At 33.7% G+C, this 26,002-nt stretch overlaps 1 protein-coding gene across 2 annotated transcripts in view; it reads right to left on the bottom strand.

The window, feature by feature from the left end:
* Positions 1-26,002, bottom strand: part of LOC149414261 (modular serine protease-like) — a 47,682-nt gene that overhangs the window by 15,223 nt on the left and 6,457 nt on the right. The window contains exons 1-10 of one of the 2 annotated variants that reach the window (XM_089644279.1): positions 22,812-22,932; positions 16,639-16,666; positions 14,473-14,675; positions 10,572-10,784; positions 8,291-8,452; positions 6,610-6,731; positions 6,360-6,539; positions 5,703-5,862; positions 1,795-2,019; positions 1,125-1,152 (exon numbers count right to left, since the gene is read on the bottom strand). In XM_089644279.1, the coding sequence (XP_089500405.1) occupies positions 1,125-1,152; positions 1,795-2,019; positions 5,703-5,862; positions 6,360-6,539; positions 6,610-6,731; positions 8,291-8,452; positions 10,572-10,784; positions 14,473-14,675; positions 16,639-16,666; positions 22,812-22,878 (1,388 nt within the window). In that variant the 5' untranslated portion in view covers positions 22,879-22,932. Of the gene's footprint in view, positions 1-1,124; positions 1,153-1,794; positions 2,020-5,702; positions 5,863-6,359; positions 6,540-6,609; positions 6,732-8,290; positions 8,453-10,571; positions 10,785-14,472; positions 14,676-16,638; positions 16,667-22,811; positions 22,933-26,002 lie in introns of those variants that run through there. The other variant, XM_089644278.1, reaches the window with a different exon arrangement.

Below are 26,002 nucleotides of genomic sequence, written 5' to 3'. Positions count from 1 at the left end.
ATCATTTAGAAAATAACTTCCGGAAGGTTTGAATATACATATTATATTTACAGAATGTAGAGAAAAGTCGAGCAAATGCCGGGTACTTGTCAACTAGTGGTTTAATAAATTCGAAAATAATTACATTGCAGATTACTCAAACTTATTTTGTACTTAAACGCATATTCAAATGTTTACGTTTGAGGTCAAAAATTAACCAAGTGACTTCTCGTATGACTTTTGTTACTGTTTCAAAATCCAGTTTGTTTCTTCACCGTTCAAAACAGTCCTGCTATCTCGTCACTGTTTCATAATAGCAGTAAAGTGGGTGAAGCGGCTCAGTTTAGCGAGCCGGATCACTAGTTCCAGCTCTCCATAAAGATCCAGTTCGGTGAACCGGTTTGATTAAACAACGGTTCACGAACGAGCCAGCCCCTCTATCCCTCACTTCCTTGGCCCTTCTTGCTATATTTCACTGTTACAAAAAGGAATTGATTCCCTGATTCATCTATTCCCATTCCAGAAGAATCAAATGAAATAGAGAAATCCTTTGTTTCTCTCCTGTTTGGTCTGGTACATAAACTAGTAGTTCTGTGAACAGTAGACTCCGCGCCTAAAAGCTTATCTTTCCAAATTTCTCTACTTTTGAATCAAAACCAAAATTTTCTCTGAAATTATAAGATTTGTTAAATTCGTACCTCCTTTATATAAACATGACGATTTCACATTAGAAAAATGAATCTTTACTGAATTATAACAGTTCTGCTGTTTCGTCACTATTTCATAATGCGCACACATGGCCACGTGATGTTAGGATGACTTTTTATGTATTTTGAAACAATCTGACCTACCTTATCATTACCATAATCCATTTTTTCTAAATTAACTAATTTTTCCAAAAAATTATGTAATAAATATAACTGTACACAAATTCTGTGTGTTTTTCAAATTAATTTTATTAATACCAATTGCAATAACAACAATATTGACAGAAAAGAGTGTGAGTTCGGTTTCAAATGGGTGTATTTTGTATTACACAAACAGTGGCATGGCTGTCTACACAATGCGCAATGACGCGACATTGACTTGTGACTTCTGTCTACCGCATAGGATCAATATGTATCAATACTCATTTTAAAACTTACTCTTTGGGTGATGAGCGAAGGACGGGCTCTGCAAAGGAACAAGTATTACAGGTTACTTTAGGCAAATAATTAATACGAAAGTTGGTAGAAATGAAAAAAAAAACTAAGAATGGACGATACCTAAATATCACGGCAACACCATACATTGTTAAACTCAAATGTGCTTCGAAATATTGACATTATAAATACTTTATTTGTAATTTTGTTTTGCACATAACGAGATGCAAAAGAAAAATTATTATTAAAAGTTCTTGCAAATAATGGAATTTTTTAGATTCAATCGAAAGTTATCGTTTGACATTAATCAATACGAATGCACTACTCTTGTAGCCTTACAAGTTTTATTTGCTTACGGCAGTGGTCGTTGAAATTATTTGTATTAAATTTGTTGTATATTTTAAGATCATCCCCAGGAGTACCAAAATTTCATCAAAAGCAGAGATAATATCGTTAATAAACAAACAAAAAACAATACAGGTCCCAGGTGTGATCCTTGTTAAATGCTGTTGAATATTTTAAAGTGATGTGAAAAGAATGAATTGATTTTCACCAAGATTTTGAACTCCAAAGTGCAGCCCCTTCCTCTGCTGTCTTCCATCGATCTTCCCCTGGATTATTTAATGAAGCTGATGGTATAGTGTTAAATGTTTAATAACTAATAACATCTCACCTTGGTATAGTTTACGCTGTAATGAATTAGTGTGTAACTCGGACAGGAGCCAGTCCTTCAGGGTGAAGACCCTGGTGAAGGAGGTGTAGGTGTCTTCTCTGCAGTAGAACCCTGTCTCGGATAATGGCGCGATGCTGACCACCCCGCGTAAGTACCATCGCTTCACCAAGTCTCCATAGAAAAACACCAGGCCAGCTCCACTGTCTCCATTACAGACGGCTGTGCCTATGACAATTAACTTGCTTATTATAAAAAACATTTCATATTGAAAAATAAAAATCACTGTAAAAATTAAATGGATTATATAAATGCTATGAATTAAATGAACTTTATGTCATGTGTAAATAAATTAACAGAATAGATGTTTATGATTTATGTAAAAACTTAGAAATTTATGATTTTGGAAAAAATGTTAAAATCATTTCTAAACTGAACTATCAAAAATTAAATAATAAATTACTTAATGAATAATGGACATGAATACTAAATTGCCAAAACCCTGATATATGTGCAAATTATTTTGAAGAAACATTAAATACTCACATCGCTTACTGTACCACCAATATTAATCTCCAAATTAATTCTAAATTAAGGATAATTAAACCATGGATTACGCAAGGCTTAATTATATCTATCCGGAAAAAAAGAAAAACTCTTCATTCAAACAAAAAAAACCCAAACAATAATCACATCAAAACTGAATATAAAATATTTCGAAACAAACTCACAAAAATTATTAAAGACATGAAAGAAAAATATAATAAAAAAAAATAATCCTTACAAAGAAAAACCCTAATAAAACATGGAACCAAATTAAATGCTATCCGAGAATCAAAAAAGTGTGCAAATATTTTCAACAATTTTTTCGTAAACGTCGGACATAAACTTGCATACAAAATCAATCAAAATTATCAACCAGATGAAATCATGAAGGGTTCCATGATAACTCAACATGGTGACAATTCAACACACCTTTAAAAAGTGATATAAAGTCATTAGAAACGATGAAAAAAAAATTAAACCTAACCTAACCTAACCTACTTAACTCGGTTAATAAAGTTTTTGTTTCATCACTTTCCTAGACTTTATATAACTTTTTAAAGATGTAATTAAGTATCATTTTGATGATTTATCCAATCACCACATGAAGATAAACTCAGTAATAACCAAAGATATTAGAAGAACGAGATGTGCTATGCGCAGTTCGTACTGAGTGAAATTGTTTTGCCGAGTGTCGCCGGTTTTGTTCACCAATACTACTGCACACCTTCGCTTACGCTAAGGTATCCGCACTAATACATAGAACAGATTTCTGTGCGTACACGTCCCGATACCGTTCAAAGTACCCTAATTAGGTAGTACTCCGGCTACGGTCCGGCGGCCAACATAGCATATCTCGTTCTTCTAATATCTTTGGTAATAACAATCAGTTGTTAAATCGACTACGGAATAAAACTATTGAAAACATAATAAAATCACTAAAAAATGGTGCTGCAACTGGATATGATGGTGTAACTACAGAAATCTAAAAAAAATATTCTAACTCGTTAACTAAACCAATTACTCATATAATTAATGTAAAGCATTGAAAATGGAATATTCCCATCAAACAACAAAAAATCCATTATAACACCTGTGTATAAATTCGGAGATTCGAAAGAAATAAACAATTACCGCCCAATATCGTTAATATCCAATGTAGCTAAAATATACGAAAGAGTGATAAAGAAACGAATTGTAGATTAAATGGAAAACAAAAAATGTATTTACCCCAGTTAATACGGTTTCAGAGAAAAATTGAGCATGCAAGACGCAATAGCGGAATTAACTTGAGTTATTTATAAAGCATTGGATAAAGGGAAAAAATGCTTAAATATATTTATTGACCTCTGTAAAGCTTTTGACAGTGTTTCACACTCAAAATTAATCAACAAACTAAATAAATGAGGGATAACTGACAAAGCTAAATCGTGGATAAATAGTTATCTATATCAGTCCAGTTATATTCAATTTTCCAATTGTGTCCTAAATCCTGTATCTAAATTTCGCTAATAAACAATTAGATAATTTTAATTAAGTGTTAATCTCAAGTGACCTACCAGGTAAGTATTGTACTTTATATTATCTCCATAAATAGTTAAGTAATAACATAGATCACTGTAGAAATGTATTATAAGTTTGTACAGTGACCTTGAGGTGATTTTGCACAAAAACGGCGCTATACAAGTCATCTAATTATTATTATTATTAAAGAACCCAACAAGTGAAAGTAAACAACGAGTTAAGTGATATAGAAAAAAAAAATGGAATCCCACAAGGAACTGTGTTGGGCCCAATACTATTCATATTACATGTAAATGAACTTTTTGAACTCCCAATCATCGGAAAGATTATATCTTATGCAGATGATACAGTATAAACGATTTAAGAAAACTCTTGGAAAGAGGCCGGATTTATGGAAAATAATGCAATAAATATCATCAAACAATGATTTGACAAAAACTTGCTCTCTTTAAATGTTGAAAAAACTCATTTTCTACCTCTGAGGCTAACAGAGAATATTTCAAATATAAATCCAAATATAAAATCACATCCTGTAACTCAAATTGTATAATTATTAGTAGTAAAGAAAAAATAAAATATCTCGGAATAATTATAGACAATAAAATCAAATGGAAAAATCAAATAAACTCCACAGTAAACAGAATGAGGAAACTAATATATACATTCTTCAGACTTAGAGATACTATCTCATTAAAAATATTAAAAGAAATTTATTTTGCACTTGCGCACCCTGTACTACAATATTATGTAATCATAGCTTGAGGGGGTGCATATAAATCATCCCTTCTCTCAACTCGAAACAATTCAAAAAATTCTTATGAAAATGATCCTAAGAAAACCGTATTACTACCCAACAATAAATGTATTCTAAGAATTCGCTGTTCCCCCGCTTACAAAAATTTACGACAAAATTGCCCTACTTCAGATACACAAAGATATTTTTAATGAAAATAATACCCCACTGCTAAATATTAGCATAAGGAATACTTCTGTTGGTAGACTAACTGTACCACCCGTACGAACCACAATAGCACAGAATCACTACTTAATCAATTACCCGCTGATATGCGAACAGAAAAAAAATTTGACATATATAAAATAAAAAAAAATCATATTTTTGTAGTACCACCATATAATTTTAATTTCTCTTAGATAAAGTCTTGACTGTTTTATTATTCCTAATGTTTTATGTACATCCTATAGACATTTCTTGTTTTAATTATCTTTATAATCTTAAGAAATAGTTAAAAGACTAAGGACGGGTTGTTTCGGAGAATTTGAACAATTCATCAAATTTCAACGTTCATTTCCGGGTTCTGTGAAAGTCCTATTGAAATTCTGTTATTATATCAGCATAGGCTAGTTGCTTGACAGAACTGAAATAAAAACAGAACTTGAAAAAATCTTTCACGGAACTTGAAAATTAACTTTGAAATTTGAAGAATTGTTCAAATTCTCAGAAACAACCCGTCCTAAATCTCTAATATGTTAAATTCTTAAGTTATTGATAAGGATTTATAAGTTATTAATAAGTTGTCCTCTCTTAACCACAAGCATCAGCTTTTGTAGGAGAGTGTATAAAATATGTAAGTTAATTTTGTAAAACAATTTTTTTTTTTTTTAAATATGGACGAGTTTCATCGCTCCACTATGTACATGTACTTCATGTAGTGATCTTCCTGGTGGATATATATTATTATATATATCAGCCGATAATATTTATTGCACTCACAGTCTTTATTCAAAGCTACGTAATCCGTAATTTGTAATTAATGTTGAAAAAATAATTTTAAACATTTTTGTGTTGTGGGGAATATTATGAAAACAAAAACTTTTTCACAAACCATTTGTATATCCACCGCAGAACTTGTCGTAAGTGAAATGGCGCTCGAAGTGGTGTTTTGAGAACTCCTTCCTGCATACGCTGTCCTCGATAACGGGCAAGTTCAGTACTCGAAGCACTTCCGAGGGCTTCCTATCCTCGGTGACGCCCCATCCTGCTACCTGCATTATTGTTACAGACCAAATATTCATCAGGTTTATGATTGAGGAGATATACGAATAACGCAGGGCAAGTATTCCATTAGTAGTAGGGAAGGATTGAGCTATTTAGGTCGAATGGCGAAAGTCAATTCAAGCAACGTGCCACGTTTCATTTCTGCCTTTCACCAGTGCGATCTACCGCTCTGGGATGTGCAAAGGATTTGTGGTTAAGGATCTTAACTGCTCGGACATGCACATCAGCAAAAGATGAGCATGATCCATTCAGATTTGAAAACGTCCAAAATACTTAGTTTGCGAGAAGAAAGCAATATGAGGGGCGTTTAAATGCAATCAGCAAGTGAGGGAGGACCAGTTCCAATAATATCAATAATATGGAACAGTTAAACAGGCATATGGATAGACTGGCCTTCAGTAGGCCTTCTGCAGAATAGATCGCTCGGGAGGAGTGCTCTGGTCTCCCAAGGCGGACTTACCAAGAACAAATATTTGTACTGTACCTTGCCCATGCTGTGCGGAGTAAGTTGATGTCTGTCCAACACCTCATTGTTCAGGTCCAAGCAGATCGCCGTCACACTTTCCGAGAAGTCAAATGGTCTTTTAAGGTAAAGAAGAGCCACGTCGCTCTCATAGTTCAATACCACTCCTTCATACCTGTTGTGTATACGAATCTGCGTGACCTAAAATTAATACTTAATTAATAATGAATACTATAAGATATAGTATATCTGCAAGGTACTGTCTACAAACCTCTGACGTTTGCTCTGCAGAATCATCTGGGTGCCCCCACGACCGCTCATATTTGTTGGCAGCGACACGGTACAACTCCACTGGGTATGAAATGCCATCTTTGTCGTAAAAGCAATGGGCAGCTGGAAGAAAGGCAATGGAAGAAAGAACATAATTTATTTAACAAAACATAACGAAGGATGGATTGTTTCACAGAATTCGAACAATTTATCAAATTTCAACGTTCATTTGTGAGTTTTGTGAATGTCCTATTCAAGTTCCGTTATCATAGCATTATTGGACAGTTACTTGACAGAACTAAAATAATAACAGAATTTGAAAATAACTTTCACAGAGCTTGAAAATGAAGTTTGAAATTTGAAGAATAGTTCAAATTCTCTGAAACAACCCGTCCTAAATCAGGTGTGATATTGTGATTTTATTATCATAGCATTTTCAATTCCATCAGTGCATTGATCCTTAGCCAAAGGTATTATTATATTAAAGTAGGACAATAGTTTGTCTCAAAGCCTCAATAAATGAAGAGGCTACGTATCAGTTACCGGACATGTCAATACTTGCACAGAACGATTGTTAGATTACATGCGCCCTAATACAAGCAAAGAAAGATACTGAGGAAGAGGGGTGAAGGAAGCTCACTCCAGCTAGAAAGCAAGGAGTGGTGCTGCACAGGAGCTGGGAGACGAGGAAGAGAATCGGACCAGCGAGGTGGTGATCAGATGTCCAAATGATCATTAACTTAACACCATTCAGATACTGAGTAACCACAAGATAGATTATCTGTCCCGGTGTTTAGTTATAATCTACTTGCTAAAAAACCTAATTGTTTCAGAAACCGTTGGTATAGATACTACACAGTGGCTCAATAAAACTTAGGAGATTGTCTCATTCTATCAATGGACAGCTAGCCCATTGCGATGGAGAGAACCAGAGAACATCCCACCTGGTTCCAAAATCGGGTTGGCATAATCCCCTCAGTTATGGAGATAAAGACGAGTGTCGCATTGCAAACGAAACCGCCTCTAACTACCCACGAAGTTAGAAAGCATTGCCTAACATCTCCCAATATACTGCTATACTATACGTTAGTTTAACATAATATACGTTCTACATTGAATGTAGAAGGATTGTGACTTTAAAAAAATCACCAATTTATAGGCAAAAAAACTTTCCACTAGGAAATGTGTAAATAACTAAAATGTTACGGAAACTTTGGTGAGTATTTGAAGAAATGTATCTGCCTTGGTAAGGGAAAGGTTAAAAGGTTAACCTGGGAGTTAAGAATTATTTGCAAAAATACAATCGTTTGAATGAGTATTAATAAGTTTTATATTCCAAAGAAATAAAAAAAATATGTATACCCGTGAACCTTTACTATTTATAGGACCATAAAATGTAACCTAAGGGAGATTGTGTTTAAAACCCCATTCTAAAACTTTTGATTATTTTCTCTTAAATTTAAATAATCAAACATTATTTTTATTTATTGATATGCCCTTCATCTCTTGTAATACGGGTACTGCAGATTGCATATTATTTATTGTAATGCCATGCCTACACCTCTTGTAATATGGGTATTGCAGATTGCATATTATTGTGTCGTGCTGGATCTGAATCTTCAATAAAAAAATTCTCATAATTTGCATATTGCGTTTACTTTCAATACTGTTTTGTATCTTACAACTAATGACGACATGAGAGCTGATTATGGTTCCTCCGCATATTTGTTCGAATGTATCACCCTTTTTCTTGAACACCGCGACATTCCAAGGTACAGTGTCCCTCTTGGCTACAGCGGTCCTGACGATGAGAGGGGTCGCGACTGGCTTCTCTTTCCCACAATCTACAAGTAGTAAATACAAAAACAGTTGGAATTAAGTGATTGAGTGACTCCTGTGGCATACATAGGCTGGATAACATGAGCAGGATACACGTGCAGGAACTGAAAGTACAGCTCAGCTACAGTTATGCAAGCAAGCCTTCAATGTCTGGCAAACCTTCCCGCATCCAATATCCAATCCGGGATAGCTTCTGTATCCTTGTAACGCAGTAATAACTATACCAGCCTTCAGGCTGCTTTGCTACTGTGTGAATTGTAAAAGCATACATCTAAATAAATGACACAATAATAAAAATAAAATGAAATGGTAAACACGTAGCACTTGGTGGTGGTTTAGGGGAAATTCTCCTTCTATTGTGTAGGGGCGCGCCTTGCCACTGGGCGACGGCCTGGACAAGAGTGTTTTCCGATCTCCGGTAGCCCTCACTCGTCCCGGCTACTATGTGTACCCATGCACCCTTCCCTGTCCCCCATCTGTGAGACGCTGCATCACCAATACTGTACTCGGAGTGTTTTCATGACGCCATGTGTGTACCTTCATTGACGCACAATAGCCCGTGACTATGAATGTGTGTTTCGCATATGGCCAGGAGTTTCCTCATTGCTCTTCCCAACGGGGCTAGTATGATCATGTTGTTAGCACAACTAATATTGTTCGTACATACCCCGTCATTAAAGCATCCGTGTCTTGTTTTATTCAACGATTTACTAAACTCATCTATATACACGTTGAACATCTCTGGGGAAATGAGCCTCCTTGTCTAACCCCGCACTTTAGTTTAGCTGATTCTGATAGGCTATCATTCCATGGATGGATGTACCATGTACTCAATATATTGATAATTTGCTGTGGTACTTGTTGTTTGGTCAGTTTTTTCCACAACTTATTATGATTAACCCTGCCAAAAGCTTTGTATAAATCTAGGAAACATGGCTTTTTCTGGCTTTGTAGTATTCGATTGTCTGTTTTATGTTGTATATCAGTGTATATGGCTGTATTTGTAAAGCATCCAGCTTTTGTGAGTCCTCTGTACTGAGTTCACTTTTTCAGATGAGTTTTTTCCAGTTCTAGTGTGATATCGATCGCTATTATTCTGGGAGTATCACAGTCGATCATTACTGTCTTGAATGATTTCCTTCTTATTATAGCTAGTCCACCATATGGTCGTCCTCATACCATAACTCGTGAATTCAGGGTGAGTTTCGCCGAGATCTCAATCAACTCTTTTTACAGATCGGCCATTGATCGAAGTGATGTTTAGATAATTCATTTTGTTTTGTTTCTTTCGTAGTTCACTCGGCAACTTCTCTGAAACTTTTGAATACATTGCCTTGGGGCCAAAAATCGGGGTTCATTACAGTTTAAATGTCGCTTTGTTGGATCATTACCTTAAATGTCCTAAATGGGGTTTCTTTAAAAGGTTTTATGATTGCAATATTATTCGTGTTTAAACCTTTATTTTCGCTAAATTACCTGACATCTTCTGTGCTCGTTTCAAGTGCGACATGAGATATTTATATAGCCTTATTGGCAGGTTGACTACTTTAAAATGAATTAATATATTGCCGGCTCTCGGTAATAGTAAATTACTTCGGTTGGCTCTAACTTCCAACTCTAACATCATAAGACCCATGTTCCAGGCAGAAAGTTCAACATATTCACAATTCGACAAACCGTTGTGATATTTTCCCAGCTTCACGCATAAAATAAACTCCATGCTGGAGGTAGATAATAGTCATATTATGTTCACCTACATAAGAAGCGTTCCGTTAAGCCGCGAATCATTAAAATTAGGTTTTTAATACTATTTGTTTCTGAATTTTTGGGTATTATTAGCGTACGATTTAACAAAATATCGAGTGTCATAAACATTTGTCAAGATTAAATTGTTTGCAATGTGATAAGATATACCTTTACTCTTTACTGAAGTAGGAATTGACATTTATGCACTGTGCACGCAAGCTAACGTAGTATCGCACGGAATCCACAGTCACACCCTCACTCTCAGTATCGTACGGGATCCACAGTCACACCCCAACCATCAGAACTCAAGCGCTCATTCCCATAGAATTCGAACATACAATAATTATAGCTAGCAGAATAATGGTTTGAACGAGTCACCTGGTATACAGTTGGGTAGTGGGATGTTCCACCTGCCATCTATCCGGCATTTCATATTGCCCAGTTTCTGTAGTGGAGAAAGAACGTGTCCTGTTTTACAGGTGAAGTGAACAGAAGAACCAGTGAGCATGTTCCTTCGGCAATGGATGCTGGTTACCTTGGAAGAGTAGCACAAGTAATCCAGTGTGTAGGAAGAGTACAGAGTGCAGCTTTCTGGAAATGTAATCATTAATGAGACCAACAATAAATAAGGCATAACAATGTCTGTTGAAATAAATGTTTCGGCCCCCGTTCCCCCCGGCCCCGTGCCTGCCCACGAGCCGGCTAGGGCTCCCGCCGGCGCCGGACCAACCAGCGACAACACTACGGGCGAAGAGCAAGCCCCGCACACCCACCCGCCCACCCGCCCGCCCCTGTCCTACAGTTCAGCACTGAGGAATAAAAACAAAGTTCTCGTCACGGGAACCAACGACACGAGCGCTATTAAGGTAATACCGAAACAGAGATTTTTAATAGTTTCGCGACTAGATCCTGGCACAACTAAGGAGGAAGTGATTGCCCACATCAAAACGAATGCGGATTTAAACTGCAATGCCGAAAAATTCATGGCTTTCTCGAAAGAATACTCCACTTTTAAAATCGGAGTTAACGAGCAGAACATAGATTTACTACTAAAAGAAAAACTATGGCCCCGAGGTGTGGTTGTCCGTCATTTTAGATATTATAATAAACGCATTTCAGGTCAAGAAAACGCGAAAAAGCCGACCGAATCAAAATGACTGCTACTATACCAGAACGTGCGAGGACTCAGGTCAAAGATGAATCAATTTCTAGAAAATTTTCTTAACCAAGAACATAAATTCATCGTGATTACGGAGTCTTGGCTAAACGATTCGATATTTAACGCGCAAATTTTTGACAGCAGATACACAGTTTTCCGAAAAGACAGAAGCACTCAACAAACACGAGGTGGTGGACTACTGCTCGCTTTACTAAATGAAGAAAACATGCGAGCCGAACGACTTTCCCATCTGGAAACGGGAGATGAAAATTTATGGGTCAAAGTCACAATTCAAGGCTCATGTTTATTTATTTGTTCTGTTTATATCCCACCCAGTTCAAAAACGCATGTTTACACGACTTTTTTCGAAACTTTAATTAGTAACTTAACTTACCTTGTCGATTATCCAAAATTTTAGTGATTGGTGATTTTAATATCAATTCTTCACAAAATCCACGTGCAGTGAACACGGAACTTTTATATGTTATGGAACTTTTTCAATTGAAGCAGTTTAATACAGTACTTAACTCATGTAATCGTACTCTGGATCTAGTATTAAGTAACTTTAGTATGTTTACAAAAAAATCCGATTTCTGCCTTGTTCAAGAAGATAATTATCACCCGACACTTGTGTCAGAAATTAGTCTTGATCATGACAGACCGTTGAAAAGTCGTTGTTTACATTCAGAAAATAACTTTCGTGGTTGGAATTTCCGTAAAGGAGACTTTGAGAAGCTGTACAGCCAATCGCGTGACCACAATTGGCTGGCTATCTTGGAGATCTCCGATGTTGATGAAGCAGTTAAGTACTTCTACGATACCCTATACGCGTATTTTGACAAATGTTTTCTAAGAAAAAAAGCGCCGCGAAATGAAAACTATCCTAGATAGTTTTTGCGTGAGATTATCGGGGACATAAAGACGAAGCTTGTATACCATCGACGGTGGAAACGATCAGGTTTGGATAGTGAACACGAGTTATTCAAATTTTATCGTACAAAAATTAAACGTGGCATTTCAATAGCCCACAAAAAATATATTTTAGAGGTAGAGAATAATGTTAAACACGATCCAAAGTCATTTTGGAAATATGTTTCTGACAAGAAAAATGACAGAGGCCTCTTAAATCATATTGTTCTGAATGATTGTACTTACAAAGGAACTGACGTACCGGAAGCTTTTGCAAAGTATTTCCAATCTGTCTATAATCCAGAAAAAGCTGATTTTGATTCTTACGTACCAGGACAGATTGGATTGACAAAAGCCCAAAACATATCTATAGAAAACGTTAATAACATGGATTTCAGTTTAGCAACAAGAAAATTGAAACCAAAAACATCGTTTGGCCCGGATTTCATTCCACCCTTCGTCATTAAGGGTTGTTCTGAACCACTGTCTAATCCACTTCTACATATATTTAATCTTACGATTAAAAACGGAATTTCTCCTAAACTGTGGAAGCTGTCAAAAGTTACCCCTCTACATAAAGATGGTGACAAGTGTCAGGCAACCAATTACCGTCCTATAGCAATTCTTTCCGCACCTGCCAAGTTATTTGAAATAATTATCCATAAATATGTATATGCCAAGGTTGAACCATTCTTGATCGAACAACAACACGGATTTCGACGTGGCCGATCAACCACTACAAACTTGATGGCATATACTGATTATGTGGCGAGAGCGCTCGATAATAATGAGCAAGTTGACACGTCATACCATGACTTTGCGAAAGCTTTCGATAAGGTTGATCACTTAGTGCTGTTAAGTAGGCTTGAAGAAATTGGTTTTTCCGAAAACTTAATAAAACTCTTTGCTAACTATTTAAAAGAAAGGGAACAATTCGTTTCCTAAGGTGGTTTTAACTCTAACGCGTATCCTACAAACTCTGGTGTGCCGCAGGGTTCCAATTTAGGACCCTTATTGTTTCTAATTTTTATAAATAATATTCGGGGAAAAATCAAATTCGTCCGTTTTTTACTTTTTGCAGATGATATTAAACTGTTCTTAAGAATAAGATCATTAGAAGACTGTAAAAAGCTCCAGGAAGATATAAATGCAATTATTGACTGGAGTATTGACAGCAAACTCGGTTTCAACTTCCAAAAATGCTCAGTTATGTGTTTTACGAGGTCACAAAAGATCGTATATTTTAATTACAAAATGAAAGATACATCACTGAAGCATACGGTGACTTATAAGGACTTAGGAATTGTGTATGACGCTCGCTTAACATTTCACGCTCACATTGAAAAGATCTGTAAATCAGCTACAAGAATGTTAGGTTTTGTCATACACAATTCAAAGGAACTGACAAACCTTGCAATCATTAGGCTGCTTTACTTTAGCTTAGTGCGTAGCATTCTCGAGAGTGGATCTCAGGTATGGGGGCCAGAGGACACTGTCTATGTACTAATGGTCGAGAAAATACAAAAAAAAATTTTACGATACCTCTATATGAGAGAGTTTGGTTTTTACCCATGGCTGTTTTCAACAGCATTTATCTCGGGAATGCTGAATATCTGCAGCCTTAGTTCTAAACGGGACGTCGCATTATTGTTGATGGCTTACAAGCTTCTGCATGGTTTACTATCAGTTCCAGACATTCTGTCGAAAATAGGACTTTATGCCCCGGATAATTTTACGAGAGGCCGCCAACACAGGCTTTTAATTCTTCCCAGGTCCAGAACTGACTTACCAATGGTGATGCCCCTGGGAAGACTCACTAGGTTAATTAACTCCCTTCCAGCTAACTTCGATATTTTCCATATGTCCTACAACGACTTTAAGCGCGAAATATTGTATTTGTTCTAACTGTATACTTATGTATAAATTTTTTTCCATATTTTGTTTACCGCTTTTGCATATGTTTTAACTGTATACTTATGTATAAAATTTTCTTCCATAATTTGTTTACCGCTTTTGCAATGTATTGGTTTTTGTACTGTTTTTGCATAAAAACAAAAAAAAAATATTAAGTTGTCCCCTCTTTCAGGCAACAATTCTATCGGCTTCCGGATTAACTATTGAGTAGGGAAGGCAATTGGCTGTTAGACCCGCTACAGTCAGTGGATTAGAGGATACCAATAGAAATAGAAATCACATGCAGACACTTCTTACTGTAGCATCCTGGACGAGCTGACCACTTGTTATTTCCTTCGCACACGGAGTAATTTCTGCTGGAACTGAGATGTCTTGAGCCTCTACACGAGTAAGTCAGAATGGTGAATGCTTCTATCAAATCTCCCGGTACAATGGTCTTATTGTAGTTTGGAATGGAGTAATTTCCGTATCGAGGAATGGGCGGCAGAGTACAACCGGAGCTGTGTAAAATAAAATATGGTATTACTGTCCAAATCTCTCATAAAATAATATCAAATGAAATACGTTAACCGGTTACACAACCATGCTTTAGTCAGATAAAGTAATTAGTTACAACAAGCATTGACACAGAAGATGTGATACACGTGAGGTGACTAAAAACTACAAGTTCTTAATCGGATGGCCAAAAACTTAAAAATTGTTTTCAATTCTTCATTCAGAACGGCAAATAAAAGGTTATCAAACTGACAATCATGAGATTGAAGTTGAAAATTGTAAAGGAAAACCAATCTCACGTAAACATCTCATCTCTAAACCACAAATTCTTAGACCATAGTTACATCATTCATCTTAAACATTGTGATGTGATTTATCTATAGATATACTATTTACACCACTTCCCTACAACCCTTATCCATCTTACTCATAATAGATAATATAGGGGATGGTAACGGGTTAGTAGAAAACGTTACTCATAATCACGTGCATGCATACTGCGTATACCGGCCGTAGTTGAGAGATTTTTAAACAATCCGACCCCTGGGTATAGAAACGTAATACGATCGTTGTAAGACGGAGATCGCGGACTTTGTTAACAATCTGGTTGATTTGACAAATATCAAACGGTCGTGCCACGAAACTGTAAGAAAGCAGTAATACCCATTTGCAGGTATATTTAAAATTGAAATATCGAGGGAAGCGGTGGTTGTTAGAAAAATTATTCGTGCCTCTATAGACCATAACAAGGGGAAGCGGTGGTTGCTGGAAAAGTTAATCATAGGCCATAATTTTGTCCGATTTAACAGCGATGTCAACAAAGCGATGTTCTTTGCTGTATTATTATTACTATTGGGGATCACTTTGTATTGGGACATTTTCGCTAAAGTTTGAACGTGTGTTTTTGTCCCGTCCCACAACTATGATTGAATTTTTAAATATTTTAAATATTTTAAAAAAATTTTTTAACCTATGTTCTGTAAAATATTCAACCGACGTACTTTGTACAGTAAACTTTGCTTGCTTATGTTTACAAAATAACAACACCATAACAATAACCCTACACATTGTTATGTAAGCTCATACTCAATTTATTATGCTATGTAATTAAAATATTTTATAATGCTACTGAACAACAAAACCCATAATATGTATATGTAAAAGCCTTCTAGGCGTTAATAAAATGAAATAAATAAATAAATAAATTTACCATGTTTATGTTTTATAGAATATTGGACAGTTTTATTTATTTCTTATTTTAGTCAGTTAAATACTACTTTGGAACCTGTTCATGTATTTCATTAATTATTTAGATGGAGAGGTGGTGCATTTCCACCCTGTTCTACCCCTAAATCCACATCAACGAATTCTGATTTGGTAATTCATTTTCGGAAAGTAAGATTAAATTTGTGTGTCTTAAATTGCTAAAGCCATATATTTTTGGAAAATAAACATTTTGTTCGTAAATTTGGAAAAATATTGAAAAAACTCATAATAAAAATTATAAATTCCACATGCCGTTAGCACGATTTAAGCATGACTGCCACAAATTACCAGAAATTATAAATTTGTATTTTTAAATATATCTATTTGAATTTATATTTTGTTTTCGACAGTGAATGGATACAAATCTTTGAAACGAAAATCAACCCACTTCCCGACATACGATATAGCTGAAACTCGGCACATGGAATAGTTGTGGGTTTCCCAATGGTATGACACTAGCTAACGAATGGTTGTGGGTTTTGTGAATGTCATTACTCATTACATAAACCGTGTAGAATGAGAGAGTCGGTTCCACTTACAGGGAATCCCTGTTTCCTATGGCAACTCGCATTGTGAATTGGCGTCTTTTTTCAGATATATATATATATATAAAATGATCATTTTCCTTGCTTTTTGGTTTATAAAAAATATGATTTTTAAAGTTTATTTCATTCTTTAATTATACATTGATTAAGAACTTACATGGAAACGGGAAATTTTGCCGCTTCCACTGAAACAAAAAAAAAACTCAATTAGAATACAACATTATTAAATAAAATAATTATTTTTACAGCAATGTGGGGAGGTTGGTATATCCTACACTACCCGAACATTACATATACAAGTATATTTAATAGAATAAAAAATATAAAGGAGAAATTGTTAAGAGTTGTGAAAAAACATAAAATAAAATGTACAGGAATGTAAATGAACAAACAGTGAACAATGAAATTCGTATTAAGAAAAGAAGAAAAAGTTCTCTTTCTACTACTAATGTGTTTGCAATGCAACTGGGACTAGAGAGGACCTATGGCACATATGCCCCTTTGTTTACATACAAAGGTGGTTCTCTGTTGGGTTATGTTATGAGAAAAGAAAAACTTCTATTGGATATGAGAAGATCAATCGACAACGGTACTTTGATAGATATTATTGCTTTCGGACTACCAGAATTCATACTTAACAAGATCGATAAAGAAGATACTGTGGATTTGTTCAGTGAAGTAAACCGGTATGAACACATGGTCAACAAACAAGTTCGACAGAGAAGGATTACAAGAGACTATGGATTTGTTTAGTGATATAAGCAAGTATAAACAAATGGTCAACAAAAAAAACTTCTTAGCTAAGAGAAAATTTGGAAATGCAGAGACTAATAAAAATGAAAAAAATACATGTAAAATTTGTGAAAAGATGAATAAGGTCACTCGTTACCACCCTGAAAACTTATGCTGGAGGATGAAAAATTTAATAGAAATATAATTAACCATGTAAACAATTTAGTGATAGACTTTCTTAAATGAAAATGACAAAATAACGAATAGCAACACCATTAATAAAAGTCAAACTACTACTTAATGGTAAATTAGAAATATATGGAATTTATGATTCGGGTTCAAACGTTTCTCTAATGAATTCCAAGTTATTGAAACTAATAGGAAAATGAAACAATTTGAATGAAGCAGATTAAGTAACGATTTGGTGTTAAAAAGACAAGTGGTTTGACAAATTTAAAGATAAAAATTTTAGAATTGGAGAAAAATGTTGATGCGTTCATTATTGATGAACACAATTTGAAATATGATTTTTTGGTTGGATCAGACACGATAAAATACTTCAGACTTATTCAAAGTGAAGACTCAATAAAAAAAATACTGAATTTAAAAGTATAGAAAATAAGAATACTATAGAAAAACACAGAATTAATTTTATCGAAAATGTTAAAGAAGAAGATTCTAAAATAACAATAAATCATTTAAGTAATGATAACCAGAAATAAATTGACTTTCACATGTAGCAAACACTTTGTGGATATACATCATTATAATAAATAGTATAAAATAACTTTGTTTAACACCACTTTATTATATATATTTTCATTATATCAAACCAATCGTTTTCGGTTCACCCTGAACCTTATCAATAACAGAGTTACAATGTATTTATAGGTGAGATAATGTGGATTCTTCAATGTATCACTTAATAAATGCAAAAGATTGTTGCTGGGGCGGCAGGCAGTTCAGTTATGAATAAAAAATTGAATAAAACAGTATACCTACAAGTTTTAATGTTTTTTGTGTATTTTAAATGCTCTATACACATCTTATTTTTTAATTTTCAGTAAAAAAAGTACTTTTTTAGATACTAGATAAAATTATGTTTCAGGTGTAGGTATGCATTTAAAATAAACATTACTATTTCTAAATAATACAATTTTATTATCAAACGTGAAAAATGTTGTCAAAAACGCTAACCAGATTTTGTTTGGGGAATTTGAAAGAAAACTGTACCTTCACTTTTATTTCGTTCATAAAAGGGAGAGAGAACATCTACTTGGGTGGTTACCAGAGATGTGCAAAATGGGTACCCAAAACCATTTGAAATGCAAAATGGAAATGGGTCAAAACTTTTCCATTTGAAAATGCAAAATGCAAAATGGTTTTTAGAAAAGCATTTCAATTGCAAAATGAAAATATCTATTTTCAAAATGGTTTCTCAGGTCAAACAATTAAAATAATTATAGAATTTTTAAAAAATTTTGTCATTTAATAATAGACATCAATGTAGAACAAACATATTACATGATGGTAAATCCAAAAACACCACGACTACAGATTATGAAACCACAAAAAATTTGCGCCGGACTTATTTGCCAACGTAAAAACATAGACACAGCTATCTAACATTTAATATTACAGCGTCGTGGCCCCATATTCAGTAATTGAATCAGTATTTTTTGTAATGGTATCACTCAATTGCCAGGACTCCTACCAGGAAGCAACTTGACAAATGTATACTATCTCTCATAGCGAGGTTGAGGACTGACTGATATTTGGGGATTATGAAAAAAAGTGGAGTAGTAGGAAGAATGTTGGAAAATAGCATTTAAAATGGAAAATGCATTGAGAAAAGCATTTAAAATGCAAAATGGTTTTTAGAAAAGCATTTAAAATATATGGGTAATAAATAATGGGTATTTTCCATTTTGCATTTCCATTTGAAATGGATTTATTTGAAATAAAGCACATCTCTGGTTACTACATACTAACATTTTTCACATTTGATATTAAAAATGTATTATTTAGAAAAGTTATGTTTATTTTTAATGCATACACCGGAAATATAATTTTATCTAGTTTCTAAAACAGTATTTATTTTAACGGAAAATTTGAAAATAAGATGTATATAGCGCATTTGAAATACACAGAAAACATTATAAATTGGAATGCTGTTTTATTCATTTTTTGTACATAACTGAACTGCTTGCCGCCCCAGCAACAGTCTTTTGCAATTATTAAGTGATACATTGAAGAATCCACATTATTATCTTCTATTATTATTCTAGACAATAATCATAACATAGTATAGTAATAATTCCGACTTTTAGTAATCTATTAAAGGTGAAAACTTTAAATTAACGTAAAAGTACCGCAATGGAATGATGTCCCTTTACGTCGAACATAAATGTTATTTTCCAGCAATATGTTTAATTGTTTATACACAGCACGATAGTGGGAAAATCGAGGAATGTATTTATATATCTATCTCCGGCTAAATAAACGAAAAATTGGAAAAATAAAAGTAAACAAATATAGTTTTTCTGTTCCACAACTAAATGACCTGCTAACTTAGGCCGGCTAGAGTAGTGGTCCTTGGCGTTTGTTTACTTTTGTGATCCTTTGGCGTGCAATCCGTAAAGACGAAAAATAAATACGGTAAATGTATTATACACAAGTGTAAAATGTGAGGGAGTAGTACACCCTTATACACTGTGTACGGAAATACGTAGAAAATACAAGCGCAGGTGAAAATTCAAATACGCCCTTCGTTTCGTATAAAAATATGCATAAAAACACTTTGTGAAAAAGACAATAATGAAAAGTAAGTATTTCAGTTTCCGAAAATGGAAAATAATTAATTTTAGTAGCTGACCAATTAATTTTAGTAGCTGACTAATTAATTTTAGTAATGACATACAAGAATGCTGTAGATTGAATTTATATATGAATAGATAGGACATACAAGACTGTCGAATGCTGTAGATTGAATTTATATATGAATAGATAGGACATACAAGACTGTCGAATGCTGTAGATTGAATTTATATATGAATAGATAGGACATACAAGACTGTCGAATGCTGTAGATTGAATTTATATATGAATAGATAGGACATACAAGACTGTCGAATGCTGTAGATTGAATTTATATATGAATAGATAGGACATACAAGACTGTCGAATGCTGTAGATTGAATTTATATATGAATAGATAGGACATACAAGACTGTCGAATGCTGTAGATTGAATTTATATATGAATAGATAGGACATACAAGACTGTCGAATGCTGTAGATTGAATTTATATATGAATAGATAGGACATACAAGACTGTCGAATGCTGTAGATTGAATTTATATATGAATAGATAGGACATACAAGACTGTCGAATGCTGTAGATTGAATTTATATATGAATAGATAGGACATACAAGACTGTCGAATGCTGTAGATTGAATTTATGTGTAAAGAGATATGACATACAAGGGTGTCAAATGCTGTTGATTGAATTTATGTATAAAGAAATAGGACCTACAAGATTGTAAAATGCTGTAGATTGAATTTATGTATAAAGAGATAGGACATACAAGACTGTTGAATGCTGTAGATTGAATGTATGTATGAAGAGATAGGACATACAAGTCTGTTGAATGCTGTAGATTATAAAGGGATAGGATATACAAGTCCGTCAAATGCTGTAGATTTTAAATATAATAAAGAGGACTTACAAGTCTGTCGAATACATAAAAAACAAGTACAACGAGTCCAAAATGCATGTGTCCGATATTGCTATAATGTCCCGAGACGCGAGCATATCTCGCCTTACCTCTATCGGCATCGAATACTGAATATGTCGAAGAGAAGGAAGTTACATCAAATGTGTCAACTGTTCAACTTGATGAATTCAAAGGTTCCTTCCTATCTGTCTGACAGACTGCAGTGGTCCCGTGACTCTCATGCACATAGTACACGCCAAAGAGACCATTTACTTGTTCTCCCCAAACATAAAACTGTTTAGTTACTCATCGTCAAAACTTTGGAATAAAATACCACTGCCTATTGGAACAACAACATCGTTGCAGTGCTTTAAGAAGCTCTGCAGCGAATGGTTGCTGACAGCACAGTCAACCGCACAACATCATCATTGATCGAATTTAAAATGAAAGGGACACCTACTTTTTTTTATTTTATTTTATCTGTGTATTTTATGTAAATTTAATCCTGAATTTATATTTTATTTTATTTTAAAGAAATTTGTATTTTTTTAAATTTGATTTATTGAATTAGTTTGAATTTTGATGTTTTATTTAAATTATTAATTATTTAATTGAAAAATTGAATTATTATTATTATTAATTAAAAATGTTTTATTTAAATTAAACGATTTATAAGACATTATATTAACCCTTGGGACCTTCTAAGACCCAAACAGTCCCAAATGCCGTGCGCGCATTATACTCTCCTAAGACCATATTTGTCCCAGAACGACCGCACATTATTAAAATGCATCTATCTCTCTTCCTCTCATCTAAAAATTAATTATTTCTTTTATGTTAGAAAGAGAACGAAATAGTGCTTGTTATTGTCTTTGAAAAAATGGAAGCTTGTAGAAGGTTCGATCCGTGCAAATCAACAACGTCTCAAGGGTTAAAGGCACTGCTGAAAACCAGCTACATTCCCGGAGAAATCCGGAATGTACAGCTGAGCAGTTGCTCTTTTGGCAATATAATCATCTAAATGTTTGTGTACAAACTATATGCAAACATGTAAAACATTATTGTCAAATAAACGTTTTTATTATTATTATATAAGAATCCGAATTCGAATATAGTAAGTAATAGTTATCCACATTCACAACACAGGTCTGTGAAGTCTTAAAATAAAGTTTATTGCTTTCCTGGTGGACACCCACATGGACAAAATGTATTTCACAGATGTAAATATATAACGTCATTAAGCCTAAGTCGTAAGTCACTAGAAGTCTTAGATGTAAGTTACTAGTTTTAAGTCAGTAATTATAAGCCTTTGTCGTACGTCATTAGTTATTATGAATCTTAGTTGTAAGCCAGTTTATATTTATTATTAAATACATATATTTGTACAGCACCCTTGAGGTGATTTTTCATGAAAACGGCGCTAAATAAATAAGCCAAATATTATTATCACTATTCAGTTTAAAAACATATTTATACTTTAAAAAAATCTTTATTTTCGAGACCGTGAGTAATTCATAAAGTATGAAATATAAATAAATCATATGTAAATGTAGAAAATAATAAATTTAATAAAGGCCAAAATATGAATTATATATAAAATAATCAATATTAACGATACGAGCCTTCGAAATCAACCAAAAAACTATCAAAATTTAAATAAATTCATATACAGTTAAGTTTGACTCACGGCTATGTCCAAGTCAGTTGCATTAAAAAAAAGCATTTGAATCACATAATCCTTAAAGGGTATTTTCAATTATAAAAAGTGCATAAATTTCACTATACCGTCAAAATTCACGATGTCCCAACGGTTATATGGGATGAAGACACCGGTCAATTGGATCAGTTTTAAATCAAATATATAGTTTTAAAATTCTAACCTTTCGTTTGACGTTCATTCCACATTAGCATGAGCAGCATAAAAAGAATTTCTGGAAAACACTGCATTTTTCAATTTTTTAAAGGAAAAAATATTAATTTTATACGGCGAACTAATTCAGACTAAACACTGACTAGTAATGAACACCAATATTCGAAAATACTGAATAAATATACCCAATTATTGACATCCCGCCAAGTTTTTCTATACGGGTGACCTTTCATGTTCTTGAAAATAATATATTTTTAAATGTGCTTGGAATGTTGTTATTGTCAGAGAGATGTATTTTTATATCTTAGCAATATACAGAACCCCAGACTGACCTCAATGAAAAAGTAAATCGTATGATGTACTGTGATGGCATTTTTTTATATTGTTTTTATTTTTATTAAAGAAATAAGGTAAGTTCGAATTATGAGATTTGAATACTAATCTTCCTCTTGGAAACGTTAGCTTGTGGTTGGAAGAGGAGTGTACAGTACATTATTGTAGTTTTTTTTATACGTAATTAATATAATGATATGTGCATTGTTGTAGTAAGTTTATTGCAGTGAGAAAGTAAAAATATAAAATAATTCCTACTTGAACCACTCTGTAAACTGCCATCTTAACACAGGCGTTTCAGATCTAGTGAGATGGGCAATACATCATTACTGTAATTAAATTTAATAATATTAAAATGATTTAATTAAATATTAAATTTTATTAAATTTTTGGTAAATATGATATAAATTGAAGTACTTAAGGCGATGCACTAAGTCGTGTAGTATTTTAAATTGAGCCGCTATCAATAGCAACCCTTACGTAGATGGCGATAAGGTTTAAATTCCCGCTTAACACCATCCGCCTGTTTTGATTTATGTAAGAAAAAAACATGGCCAAAAAGTGCCTTTTATTTTATTTTGTGGATGTTCAGGCATAATTTTTTTTTTTCGATCATTTTATAAATAACGTAATTTTCCACACTATACAATAAAATCATAACCGAACATGGGTTCGTAAGTAGGAGATTTTGAACTTTAAAGCAGTTTTCAAAGGCCTTATACATTATTTTTTTCTGGGCTTATAAAAAGACTTATCTAAAAAATACTCGATTATTTCAAAGGCCAAGATGTATTCTACTCGCAGTATTTAATTAAAGAATCTGAAACATTTCTAGGCGACCAAATTTTCAAACCAAAAACACATGATTTTGCATTACTACGTATGGCAAAACCTTAAAACGTTAGTAAAATAATGTAATTGTAATGAAAAATGATATTATGTATATATTTGGAAAATAAAATATCACTCATGGAAAATGAGTGAGATATAGTTCACAGCTATTATATAGTGAAAGTAAAATTATGACAGTAAGGCAGTTGAATATACAAAAATTACAGGCATTGTTAATGACATAAGTTCACAACAAATGCGCAAAACTAGAATAGGTGCCGGTGAACACCAGAACATCCTTTGGATAAAGGAATTTATTTTTAAAGATCCGTTACATTATAATATGATTAGTGAACATATAAAAATAATATAGGTACGTTAAAGGTATTAAAGAAAATAGTCAAAAATTCTATACTAGCTCAGTGTTGATTTTGGATTATAGGTCGTTTTGTAAAAGGTCATCGCGGACCCTCTATATTCGACATTATATTATATCAAACAGACGTAGTGTACACCGACTTTAATAAGGTTTTGTAAAGTCTCACATAAAATAAGAACCTGTGGAATAACGGGGAATATTTTGAGATGGTTTGAAAGCACAAAATCTGCACAAAAGAACAATGTCTATTAAACTCGATTGACACTTTTCATACCGGATTGAAGTCTTCACCGGCGTTCCACAGGGGTCTCATTTGGGACCAATATTGTATTCCTTGTATATCAACGACATAACTCCCGTTTACGATGGAGTTATGATACTCCTATTTGCTGATGATCTTAAAATTTACAAAAATATATCTCATCTCAATGACTGTTATGTTTTACAATTAGATCTTGCGAGATTACAGAAGTGGTGCAAAAGTAATGAACTATTCCTAAATATTTACAAATGCCAAATGTTAACTTTTGCCCGTATCAAAAATCCTACCATGCATCAATATACCATTAATAACAGTATGCTAAAAAGAATAGAGCAAATCAATTACCTTGGAATTATTTTTGATAGTATATTATCTTTTGTTCCTCATATAAACCAAATACCAAACAAGGCAATGAAATGTTTGGGGTTTATTTTGAGGACGGTGAAAGATTTTAGTTAAATTCATTTAAATTACTATTCACTGGGTTGGTGAGAAGCAATCTAGAGTATATAATCTGGGCTCCATTGTACAAGATTCACTAACTGAAAACCAAGAGAGTGCAGCATAAATTTCTAAGATTTATTAATTATAAACTAGGAATTCTAGTCGAAGATAATAAAGTACACCTTTTAAGGACTTACTTGAACTTGACCGACTTATCATCAAGGCGTACAATGACTGATTTAATTTTTCTTTTCAAAATAGCAAATGGCAGACTGGACGCCATGGATTTAACGATTCTTATTACTTATCGTTTACCCGCGCGTAAGACAGACTGCTCTCTATAATGTTCCAAAGTCTGGTAATAATTATTTTAAAACACGCCAATCAGGAGCTAAATAATAATAGTTTAATCAATGTTTACCGCCACCGCTCAGTGACCAAACTAATAAACAACATATTAGAATTTTTGTATCTTATCCATAAAGTGTATTTTTCTTACTTGCACTTTATCTTTATATAAATTTTTATTTATATAAATATAAAGCTCCATAAAACACCAAATCGAGCGTAATATTTAACCCGGAGGCTGCCGTGCGCATCTATGTTTGATTGAAGATTCCGGGCCCTCGCTGCCACGCGCAATCATACGTGATTTTAATTTCATCTTGCGATATCTCGGAACTTTCTGTATAGATGGCGCAAAACTCAGGCTTAAAAAATAATTTTAACCTTTATCTAGCGACATCTCTACACAGATGTGACAAATGATTTTGTTTATATTATGAAAGACCTCGTCAAACTGGAGACTACAATATTTCCCCTCTCAGTGTTTGAATTCCCCGCGCGCGCGTAGTTGTGTTAGTGTATCACGTGGTTCTTTCTTATCTCGACGGTTCGCGAATACTTAGAATCTGCAACGAATCGTGGTTCTAACGTTATTATTTTAACAAAT

The sequence above is a fragment of the Hesperophylax consimilis genome, chromosome 20 (assembly GCF_061612785.1).
Source record: "Hesperophylax consimilis isolate HC1 chromosome 20, BYU_Hcon_1.0, whole genome shotgun sequence".
Lineage (NCBI taxonomy): Eukaryota > Metazoa > Arthropoda > Insecta > Trichoptera > Limnephilidae > Hesperophylax > Hesperophylax consimilis.
Note: the sequence above shows the minus strand (reverse complement) of the source record. Positions and strands in the feature narration are given on the sequence as shown.